The sequence below is a fragment of the Prosopis cineraria genome, unplaced genomic scaffold (assembly GCF_029017545.1).
Source record: "Prosopis cineraria cultivar Desert tree isolate PC_DT_omini unplaced genomic scaffold, ASM2901754v1 PC12, whole genome shotgun sequence".
NCBI lineage: Eukaryota > Viridiplantae > Streptophyta > Magnoliopsida > Fabales > Fabaceae > Prosopis > Prosopis cineraria.
In genome coordinates, this window is record NW_026555343.1 from 1019659 (window position 1) to 1031141 (window position 11483).

The 11483-nt window shown below is 36.1% G+C and overlaps 2 protein-coding genes across 2 annotated transcripts; both read right to left on the reverse strand.

The window, feature by feature from the left end:
• Positions 1-3255: 3255 nt before the first annotated feature.
• On the reverse strand, positions 3256-7755 carry LOC129289633 (transcription factor bHLH140-like). Its single transcript, XM_054926435.1, has 6 exons — positions 7615-7755; positions 7376-7485; positions 5662-6623; positions 4740-5316; positions 4478-4648; positions 3256-3725 (listed from the first exon to the last, which is right to left on the reverse strand). Exons 1-6 carry the CDS (start codon positions 7643-7645, stop codon positions 3390-3392), a joined length of 2187 nt encoding a protein of 728 aa, XP_054782410.1. The 5' UTR covers positions 7646-7755; the 3' UTR covers positions 3256-3389.
• Positions 7756-8553: 798 nt separating this feature from the next.
• LOC129288916 (F-box/kelch-repeat protein At3g23880-like) lies at positions 8554-11483 on the reverse strand. Its single transcript, XM_054925731.1, has one exon. The coding sequence runs from the start codon at positions 11450-11452 to the stop codon at positions 10214-10216; it is 1239 nt and encodes a 412-aa protein (XP_054781706.1). The 5' UTR covers positions 11453-11483; the 3' UTR covers positions 8554-10213.

Consider the following 11483-nt stretch of genomic DNA (forward strand, 5'->3'; position numbering starts at 1 on the left):
ATTTATTGTCATCGACAATAGTTATTCTAATTAACCTTAATGGAGTAAAGTTTAATTGTCTCCTTCCAAAAACAATAAAAAAAAAAAATCAGCGTTGGAGTCCACTTTGTTAAATTACTTCCACATGTATTCAAGTTATTGTCTATAGGAAAAAACAATCATATAATGGGATAGATGAGTTGTTCACGATTACGTACTCTAAAAAATAATTGATCCTGCCGTGACACCTTAACTCCCATGCATCGCACAGGTAGTGCACTAGTTATTATCGAAATTACCATGCAATTAGAGAGCAGATGGGAATTTCACTGTGCATTCTTTTTGATCAATCTCTAATTTTTGTTCCTGATAACCAAAATATGGAAATATATCATAATTGAGGATGTTGTAAAATTCATGTGAATATAGAAAATTTCTTTGAAAAAGTTATATTTAACTAAGCACAACAATATTTGAATATGATTCAATCAGTTGACTATATAGCAAAAAAATAAAAAACAATAACAAAAATTATCTATGATATTTTTGGTCAAGGCACTGTCGGCTCTAAATATAAATACTTTTTTAATAAAAATTTAAATTTGAATTTATTATATTATAAGAGACTAGTTCTGTTTGTAAGGTTCAATTTCATTAGTTTCTGTTATATGTCATGAGCCTATATAAAGAGATTGTTTTAGCAGAGCATTATGGACTTGGGTCTTTTGGTAGTGCAATGTCTTGTGCAAAAATGAAGTTCAAATTGACAATTATAGCCCCAAAAGACGGCAAGTAATAAACAATAGTATAGGGCACTTGCACTCCTCTCTCAAGATACACATTAACTTTGTGAAATCTTTGTTTAATATAGGCTGAAAATTCAATGGCTCTCTTCTCACTATCAAAGGAAGTTAGTCTTACAAAGCAAGCAAACCAGTGGTGGTACTTTAGTGCTACTTTTTATTACATTGATCACTTAACATTGCACTTGCTAATTTGATTGCCCCATCCCTCTTTTCTTAGACTATAATACGCTTTTTCCCCGGGGGGGGAACCAGCTAACGGTAATGTGTTAATTGGTAGAAATACTAACCATCAATCAGAAATTACTAGAACAATAAAAAGTCAGCTAGAGTCTGATTCTAATATTGACGCCTCTTATGTGCCAGAGAATCTGCCTTGAAGGCTTCAACCACTATCCATTCAATTCCCTTGTACGTAGTTTCCCCAACATGTTGTAAATAGAGTGAGTGCAATTGGTAAAGAAAGTTTTATTTTATCTCGGATAAAACTAGAAATAACCTTTATGTGCAAGAAGTGACATTTAAACTCATTTATATAAATAATTGCTTCACACAGCTACAAAGGGCCCCATTTTAAATTATTGTTTTTTGAATGTTATTTTTTTTTAAAGTTCAAATAGACTACATTTACTCTCAATATGCTGTGGAAAAGTGATCCTTCTAATTTAATTTCATTGACATGATTGAAGTAGAACCTGTAATCAGTATGGTCAATCATGCAACAAGAGTTGGCAAAAATCGATGACAGGGAGAGAAGGAAGCTTCAACGAACAGGAAAGAGTGCAGTACATGACTAAAAGAAAAGCCAGTGCATGTCTTTGACAATGGCTATGTCCCGTATGCAGCGAGAGCCCTGAATTTTCCAAGAAAATTAACAGATGCACAATCCGACTCAACATCTTAAAATATATATATATATATATATATATATATTTGTCTTAGCAATCATTTGAGGATTTGATGTTGGAAATCAAACTCACTCTGATAGCTGAGATAAAACTTAAAAGATGCTATATTTCCACACATTTTCATGAGAATAAAAGGCAGAAAATAAAACCACATTGATTAATAAAAAGGTCATTGTGCGTGGCATCTATTCTCATCAGTTTGAACTTTGCCTCAAACATTCTATGAAGCAGCATAATATTGTAACGTGATTAGAATGCGCCACAAATGCGGATTAGTGAGACATCCACTTTAGAGTTCTGTAATTCTTCCCTCCATGGTGTTCATCCACAAAATCCAGCCATGGGAATATCCTATGAAGCAGGTCATCAAGGTGTTGCCAGTACCATGTTCTCCATGGCTTCCAGAAAGCTAGAGACAAAAGAACAATCCCAATCCCAAAAACAAATCCCAATTCAGCACTTATGAAATTCCAATCAATTGAGCTCTCAGGGTGAGGTGATCGTGACATCCCTGGTGTTTCATAGTCGACTCAATTTTTGGGTCAAAGGAGGTCCACATAACCCGTCATTGCCTATCAAAGAATATGCATCAAAAGATTGAATCTGAGTACCAGATGGAATTCTCCCTTCTAGATGATTATATGAGAGGTCCAAGGATGAAAGAAAACACAAATCTACCATCTGAGTTGGTATTTCCCCCGTCAATGAGTTGTTTGGAAAGTCTTCGGACTCGAGCTTTCTCAAATTCCCAATAGATGATGGTATCTGGCCCCTAAGATCATTATTTGACTAGTTGAGGATATAGAGTGCTTTTAAATTCACAAGTTCTTTTGGTATTGGCCCTTCAAGATGGTTGCTTGAGGGGTCAAAAATGTTAGAATTTTAACCCACTTCATCTGTTGACGTTTGCTAGTAACAATCACTCTATCCTGATAATAATTATCATCATATTTAAGGATATCATATTGTAGGGTTTGTGCTTTATCCAGCATCATTCCTCCCCATGATATCATCAGTAATGTAATCACTCTTTGAAACGCACCTGTTGCATCGACCCTTCTTTCAACCTTCCATTGGCTACTCTCGATTTATATCATATAATTCATTCTCATCTTTTACTTCCAATGATGAAAATTCGCATCGCTTGGATGTCATTTTCTCGCTGGGGAAAAAAATTGCGGAATTGACTTGGAAATGCCAGATAGTGCATACTCATTGTGACTGAAGGGAAATGCACAAGTTTATACAAGGCTTTGCCAATATCATAATAAAGTCATAAAGGAGCTTCCATGTCTCCATTTTTTCCAAGGTTCAACAAATAAATTGAACGGAAGATTTTATGTATACGTGAGAAGTTGTTCCCCTTTGCCACGGCACATTGTTCCCCAGGAATATATTTTCCATTTGACGGGCTCCTGGAATTGTCAAGGTGAAGCTTTTTAAACTACTTTTATTTTAGAAGTATCTTCAGTAGAAGATCCCTCTTTTAACATACTACCTCCTTTAACATGCATGCATATATGTATGTACACGTAAGTATAAAGGATTGATGTTAACTTTTGGGATGACAGAAATTTGCAGAGATTCATATAGTCAATCTTCCTTCTCTTCTGAGTCATAACCCAAGACAAAAAAGGCCCAAAAAAAAAAAAAGGAACCAGTATCTTGTCAGCATGTATGTACAAAAACTAGGAAAATATTATGAACTGATGTTAACTTCACCTCGCGCACGAACCAAACGACCATTTTGAAGCAAGCAAGCAGGAAAGGAAGCTTGGCAACTGCTAATATGGGATTTTAACCTGGGAATGTTAGGGTGTGCACTTCTACATCTATGGCACCTCAACTCCATGGACAGCAACTTGTCATCATCTTTCAAGGTTGCTTTCCCGTTATTAGAGATCTCATCAACTACATCTACCGAGTCACGAAAGAAATCGGTGTTGAACGAGTTCCAGTGCTTCTTGTTCTTCAAATGTTTTGAGTCAAAGTCCTGACTTATAACATGTAAATGTAGTTGTCGCATTGACGGAGCCTGCACAAGAATTGACCTGAAGGTTCAGCACACATGAATATGCTCCACTAACAAAATAGAGTTCCAATGGCCACTGAAAGGTTCAACCACCATGCACATAGAGTCTTGAACAGAGCATTATAACCAAATGCATGAAAGATGCGCTTGTATAAAACAACTTCTCTCCCCTTTTCTTTGCGATAAAAGGAATCACATCTTGTTGGAAAATAAGATACCAGAGACAAATTTGCAAAGAACCAACAATAAATCAAATACACCAATTGAATCCTATGACATATCTAAAGGCATCAACACTAAATTATAATTAACTAAATAATAATAATAATAATAATAATTGCATTTCCTTCTCAACGATAAAATATAATTACTTAGATTGTTTTATAAATTACCATTTTAACAATATGCTAAACCACATCAACCATGTTTTAATTTGAGTCCAGGTAAGAAAGGTACGTGGCTTTGCATAATGCATACCATACACCCACACTTCCATGCTTTGAAAAGATACCACTTTAATCTTAAAACTAAATCTAAATAGGATATTGATGGAGACTGGTGATAGGGGATACCCAAGTCCCAAGCCAAGTAATATGAGATGCTCAATAAGGTATTTAAGTAAGTTGGTTTTCCCACCTCAATGGCTAGCTTTTTGGGGGAGAGCTCCCAATCACACTTGAATACCCATTAGACTTTCATTTTCTTTTCTTTAGAGCAAGGGAAGGCAACAGCTCATAAACAAATGTACTGCTTACCGAGTGATATCCAAGACGAAAAACCAATGAAGCATTCTCTTGTAAGAACTTCTCGGCCCACTTTAAACCCACAGCATGCATCTTCTTTAGTAAGTGAAGGTGATCATTTTGAACATCAGCCAGGCAATCGAGGCCTCTAGTTCGTGCCAACACCAGAACATGCTTCTGTGCCTGCAAAACATAAGGAAATTCTGATTGTTACCATTGCAAAGTCAAGAATGACATGATTTTTTTTTTAGGAGGGATGAGGGATAAGATCAACCTTAGGATACAGATCATTAAGCACAACTACATCTTCAGATATTTCAAGCAATTCGTTCTTATGCTTTTCAGGATTCATAGCTATTAGATGAAGAGCTTGAGCCCATGATCCCCATGTCTTATTCAGGCTGGCATCAATTTTTTTATTACTTGAATCTATATTTACGACCTTGTTACCAGTAAAGTTCACTTCAACGTCATCCTGACTTCCCTTGTATTTCTTGCTTTTTTCAGATCCATGATCAGCATCTCTCTTGCTCTTTTGCTCTGTGCCAGCCTTCACAATTGATGCAAAAGCTTCAAATAGTGAAGTGTAAGCCTCTCTGAGAATCTTGCAGCCTTTATTGTAATCATTGTTGAGACAATCTGGCCTTTGTGAATTCATATTCGGTCCAAGAACATGTATTACATGGGTTACTCCCTCTCTAGCAAACAGAGGAGAAGATGAAGGTAGAGGGACAGCAACAGCATTCCCGGGCAAAAGCAATTGTGCTCGTTCTTTGGTTGCAGTCTCCAAGACAGGACCTGCAGCCTTGAAAACTGCAGCATTAACTCCTCCACCTCCAGGTTTCAATCGCCTGCAATTAAAATTAACAGGTTTAGCTGACTTGTCAATACATCCTATCAGTTTATTGAAAGTTTTAAAAGCAAACGTGGGTGATGGAAAAGTCTTTGCTAATCAGATTGGAATAAACCAGGAACATGGTGTGAAATGAGATAATTAGGAATGAATAACCAAACACAAGACAATTTAGCAACCAACATAGAAAGACAATAATTGAACATAAATTGACATACACATGTGACCTGTGAAGGATTATGGTATATTCTCAAATGTTTATGACTTTTCTTGTACAGCTGTATAGATTTACGTGTTAGCTGCAATTAGATTGTTATGTACACTGAAACTAAAAGAAAATTACCAGTTGGCAGCATTAGCTATCACAGCACAGTGCAAGCCCCCTGCGGACTTAAGGCAAGTAATGTCCCCAACATGTGTAAAAAACTTTCTGGGATCTAAGTTCTTTTTAGAAGCTTTAGCTTTAACTAAAGACAGAATCTTTGAACCATGAGTTAAGTCAACTAGAGCAAATCTAGCATTCACAAGCTTATTTGAGAACTCCAAAACTTTCTCCACAATAATATCAGCTGCCTTTTCATGGTCAAATTGGAAATCAGATGTTGAAATAGATGGAAATGCCAAAGTGGGAGCGTCACCCATGAAAGTAGGATCAACTTGAGAAACAATGGAACCAACTGAGATATTTTCTACATTCATTGACCCTAAGTTGGCTTTATCTGAATTTGATGGGAAATTTTCCACATCTTTATGGTAGGGATCTATCATCCCATTACTTTTAGAAGTAAAATTTCCACCACAACTCTCTCTAGACTCAGCAACAACTGGGACCTCCGCCTTTTTGAAAAACTTCATTATATCCACTTGAACTTTGGCATCTTTACTTTTCTGGCCAAAACATCCATGTGGAAGGTTATCCAGTGGCCCAAGTGCACTATACGTGTTGATAGCTGCTTTGACATCAATCTCAGTCTGACAAAATGTTATCCGGTTAAACCCTTCACTTAACGTAGGCAGCTCTTTCTTTTGAAGCATCCTATTCACTACTGCAGCAGCTTTTCCACCCTGCAAATTGCCTTCATGCCCAGTTCGTTTGACACATCGGGAAATACAAAGCTTTGCTGGAAGATCAAGCACAATGGCATGAGCATCTATTTGGGGTCCACAAAGCTCTGCGAATCCTGAACGCTGTTCTCTATCAAGGTTGCATCTGTCAATAAATACATTCTTTCCATCCTTCAATGCTCCAGCTGCACTGCTTAGACACTGAGCTTTGTTTCCTGCTTTTCCATTTCCAATGATATCCTAAATCAAAAGGAAAGACAGGACATGATAAACATTGTTATGGAATGTTTAAAAGCTATTATTGTTGTGTCACCTCTGGGAAAGGGAGGACGGTTTTTATTTTCCTCTTTGGGGTTGGAGGGAAGTTGAGCAGAAGCTCCTTACCCATGGATCAAGAATTATCCAAAGACAAAAAACTTTCATTTTTTTTCTCAAGATCAAGTTAATTACCCACTTCAATTAATTTAGACATGAATGATCAATACCACTAGCAAAATAAGTTAAAATAAGTGGATATGATTACAAATGCTTCAAAAAGCTTCAATTAACACCAAACAAAAAAAAAAATACGGGTAACTTTACAACATTACTATTCACCAGACGAGATTGAAATTCCTTGCTTAAACAAATGAATCCATAAATTTCCAGATAGCTTAACCCCTCAAGCCAACAAGAATAGGCACTTAAAGATATATAAAAATTGACTGGGCTACTTCAAATTTGAAACCGCGCACGGTATATCAGGATAAAAAAGAAAACATAAATGGGATAACGATCTCGTCATTCAAACTATGAACCCAAGCTAAAATAGAAATGCCACCCAGAATTGATGCTCAAGACAGTTACAAAGACAAAACGGTAAAACTCAGCAAAATACATTATGTTTACTTCAAAGGCAGGAAACACCATGAAAGAAATTAAAATCTTGAATGCTGAAATTAAAGCTCGACGAGATATTTTATGAAAATATAAGTGGGGAGAAGCAACCCAACCTGGCAGACGCGAACCCAAGGACGAGTAGAAGAACGCATAACTTCTTCGCAGAAAGTGGACTTGCCGCTCCCTGGTGCCCCCACTAACATGACCAATAAGAGCTTTTCCTCTGCCAGACAAATTGCAAGCTCAATACACACCAATTCATTCTTCATTGATGAGAAGGTTTAGTTTCTTGATTAATCACAAATAACGAAACGTATATGATAAAAATATGATTCGATTTCTGATACCATACCTTTGGGTTTAGAAGTTTCATCGACGTCCATCTTCTTCAAGTTTCAATCTTTCTTTCGGCCCCAGGAGATGTTAGATCGTACTTCGCATATGGCAACTGAGACTGACGAAAGTCGAAAACGCCAATGCAACTGGTCGGATCGGTGGTATTTTTCCCATTATACCCGTAAAACGAATGTTTTTATAATTTTCTTATTAAAACACGGAATTTTTATCTTGCTCTTAAATTTTTAAAGGCAAATATAATTCATTTATATAAAACAAAATAAAAAAATATAACTTTAGATATTTACATTTTACTTAAATTTTATTATAAATTTTTATATTTTTTTATATTTTATATCTCTATGTCAAAAAAAAATGTAAAGATTTAAAATACTGAAAAAAGTACAAAAATTTATAATAAAATTTAAATAAAGTGTAGGAATTTAAAATTATATTTTTTTAACAAAAAACTTATAACATAATCAATAAACAGTGAGACCATACTTCAAACTTCATGTGGTCAGAAATATATCTAACCACTTATAAAAATATTTTTAAAAAATACATTATATTTGAAGTTAAATTTAGATTTTGAATAAAATACTTATTTTATATCTTGTCCTCGGAGAAATTACTGCATAACTTTACCCTATTGCTTGGATTTGATTTCACAGAGAAAATAAACGTCAAATTTCCGCAATATGTGATGACTAAGTGAACCAAGTTTCACAGCTATTATTAACCTTAAAATCTGGTTATATCACATTTTCTCCTTACAATGAGTTAAACCAGTCACTGTAGTAACTAAATTTGCACAAGAACTTAGCATTATCATGAATACCACAAGTCATCACAGATGTTTAGGATATATAAAGGAGATCGGTAAGAATATACTCTGTTGCAGAAAACAAAGCACTAACTTAACATTTTGCAGTCACTGCTGGATCTCCAATAACACCGAAAATAAATACAGCGGAAAATCACCATAACTGCTATAAGGTGCCAACAATGTAGCCTGAGGACATAAAATGAAGTCTAGAGAACAAGAAGTATAATCCAAACATTTGGTCATAATCTGACTCTTCTATAGGCAGAACTCAGCCAGAAAAATTAACAAATCAATATGACAGCTTAGCCTCTAGTATGTATCTAGGAAGACAAAACATCATGTTCTTTGTTTATGAAAAAAAACTCTCTCGACATAAGGTCCGGCGTAAGGATAAAAATATTTCTGATCTCCCAAAGGCATTGCCAATTCTTTCAAGGGATTTAGTGAAACGATAACTCCACTTTTAAGTTTTAGCGCCACTTTTCCGCTACTAGTGAGAGCTAATACAGTCCAAATGACCCATAGAGTTGTGAATCGCAACGAAATATCCCAGTCCATGACTCCACAACACCATATATAATCTTTTATCAGCCAAATACTAAAACCACCTTCTTACTCTTCTGAATATTGATGAAGCACAGCAAGCCAATGCCCTCCGTCCAAGATAAATGGCACAGAATAAGGAGATTCTTTCAAATCATCAATTCACCAAAACCTTTCTCCAACCACATGAAAAGACACGATAAATTTCTGAACTTGAATTGCAAGTGGAATCAACTTTTGAATGGTCAGCAAAACACATATGGCCATTGCAGGAAGAGAGAACCGTCTTCAGTGGCTTGAATTGTTCGGTTGAGATGATCATATATGAAGGTTGGATCATTGATGGGGGAATTCCAAGCTTGGCAAACAGAGGTGAACTTCACAAGAAACATGAGGGATAGTCTGAAGGATTTCCACTACAATCCCTGGAGTAAAATTCAGACATTGCTTCAGCTTGGATATCTGGATTCTCCACCTTGACGAGCACTTCAAATGCATAAATAGAAGTCAAATTTGATGTTCAATGCCGGCTGGAAATGGCAAAACTTGCAAAGAGTGATACTCAGAGAAGGCTTAAAATCAAAACCTAAAATCATTTAGCTGATACAACAAACTTATATTATGCCCTGCACCAAAAAAAACATCTCTTTACTCTCAATTTTTTTGCCTATTCTATTTATCCTTACAATCTAAACCAACCTCGAGTGGTAATTTTTGGAAAATTTTTACTTAATTTATTTTCTTTGTTTAAAGTTTTACCCTCTTCTCTCTTTTTTTCTCTCCCTCCCTCTCTGTCTCATTGCACTATATGTAATATAATCATGTGACGTCTGGATAAGGTCTGGTCTCCTCCGTAGCATCTAATCTGAAAAAACTCGATAGCTTGTCACGGTAATAGAAGGTGATAATGTTAAGTGTAAACTTCGAGTTCTGGTATGTTACAATTCTCATAATTAATTAAACCAGGTCATACATTCGAAGAATTAGGAAATACCTTAACCAAAAAAAAAAAAAAAGCAATAAAACCTGCCTTCGAAGTGAATACATAGAGCAGTTTACAGAAAAGACAAAAAATTGCACTTGTATAACACCATAAATGAACCAAACATAGAACATATCACAAAATACTGACCATTGAGTACATCAGAAAATCACCAAGATTTCTATAGAGCAAGAAATACATTCCAATCAAACACTTCCATTGAAAAAATGCCTCTACTACATGTCTTTCGACAGTTGTTAGCTAGTATGACAAAACATCAGTTTTCTTGTTTATGAAAAACAGACTCTCCACATAAGGTCCTGCAAAAGCATGAAAATATTCCTGATCTCCCAAAGACTTAACCGAATCTTCCATTGGATCAAGTAAAACTATAGCTCCACTACAAAGTCTCAGCACCACTTTTCCTCTGCTAGTAAGAGCTAATACAGTCATTATTCCTCCATATCGTTTTAAATCACAACGCAACACCTCAGTCCATGACTCCACAACACCATATTCTTTCATGACCCAAATGCTAAAAAAATCTATGCTCTTCTTTGAATAAGTATGAAGCACAGCAAGCAAATGCCCTCCTTCCAAAATAGATAGCATAGAAGCAGATTCATTCAATTGTCTCGGTAACATTAATTCACCAAAAGTCTCTTCAACCACATTGAATGATAAAACAAAATTCTGAACTTCACTACCATACCTACGACTGACAACCCAATGAACTGAACCATTCACAAACATTTGGTGGGGTATCTTCTGTAGGTGTGCAGGAAGGAAAAACAAAGGAACTCTAACAGTGATGCTTCTCCAAGAACAAGAAGCAAGAGAGTACACCTCAACTTGAGGACTGTCTTGTTCATTGTTGAGAGTCACAAGTCTGACTACTTTGTAATCCTTGTTCTTAGAATCAAAACCAAACGCGTAAAGTAGCCGATATTTCACGCGTTCGATATTATGGTTGCTACGGGCCATGATTTGTTTACGGAGCTTCACGTATTTCCGAAGAGAAGGGTTCCAAATAATGAGAGTAGTAAAGTAAATTATTGAATGTTGAGCGAAACATACAAGCCCATTGCAAGTGCCAACCACGGTTGAATAACCATACAATCGAAATAGACGGGTGAATGAGAATCTCTCAGAAGAAAAGCTATTACATGGTCGATTATCTGAGAAAAGCGAGTAGAATTCCTGATAATCATCAGCGTGCACGTTAGGCTGCCTGCTAGTTGGGCGACGAAGTTGGAGGAGGAGGAAACTGTTACCATTATGGGGTTGCATGGTACGATCGAGGTGATCAGATATGAAGGCGTGATCCGTGATGAGGGAATTCCAGGATTTGCAAACAGTGGTGAATTTGACGAGAGACTTTGGGGGTAGTCTCTGAAGAATTTCCACCATAATTTCTGGGGGTAAATTACCACCAGACATGGCTTCAGTGGAAATAGCGTAGCGTGAATTGGCTTCTACTCTACGCACATAGGTATCCATTTCTGTGGGTATAAATAAGAAACAGAGAATA

Coding starts and splice junctions, on each gene's coding strand:
- LOC129289633 (XM_054926435.1), bottom strand. CDS start 7,645: ATGGACGTCGATGAAACTTCTAAACCCAAAG. Junction 4,649..4,739: donor TTAATGATCTGTATCCTAAG/GTTGATCTTATC, acceptor TATGTTTTGCAG/GCACAGAAGCATGTTCTGGT. Junction 3,726..4,477: donor TTCGTCTTGGATATCACTCG/GTAAGCAGTACA, acceptor ATTCTTGTGCAG/GCTCCGTCAATGCGACAACT.
- LOC129288916 (XM_054925731.1), bottom strand. CDS start 11,452: ATGGATACCTATGTGCGTAGAGTAGAAGCCAATTCACGCTACGCTATT.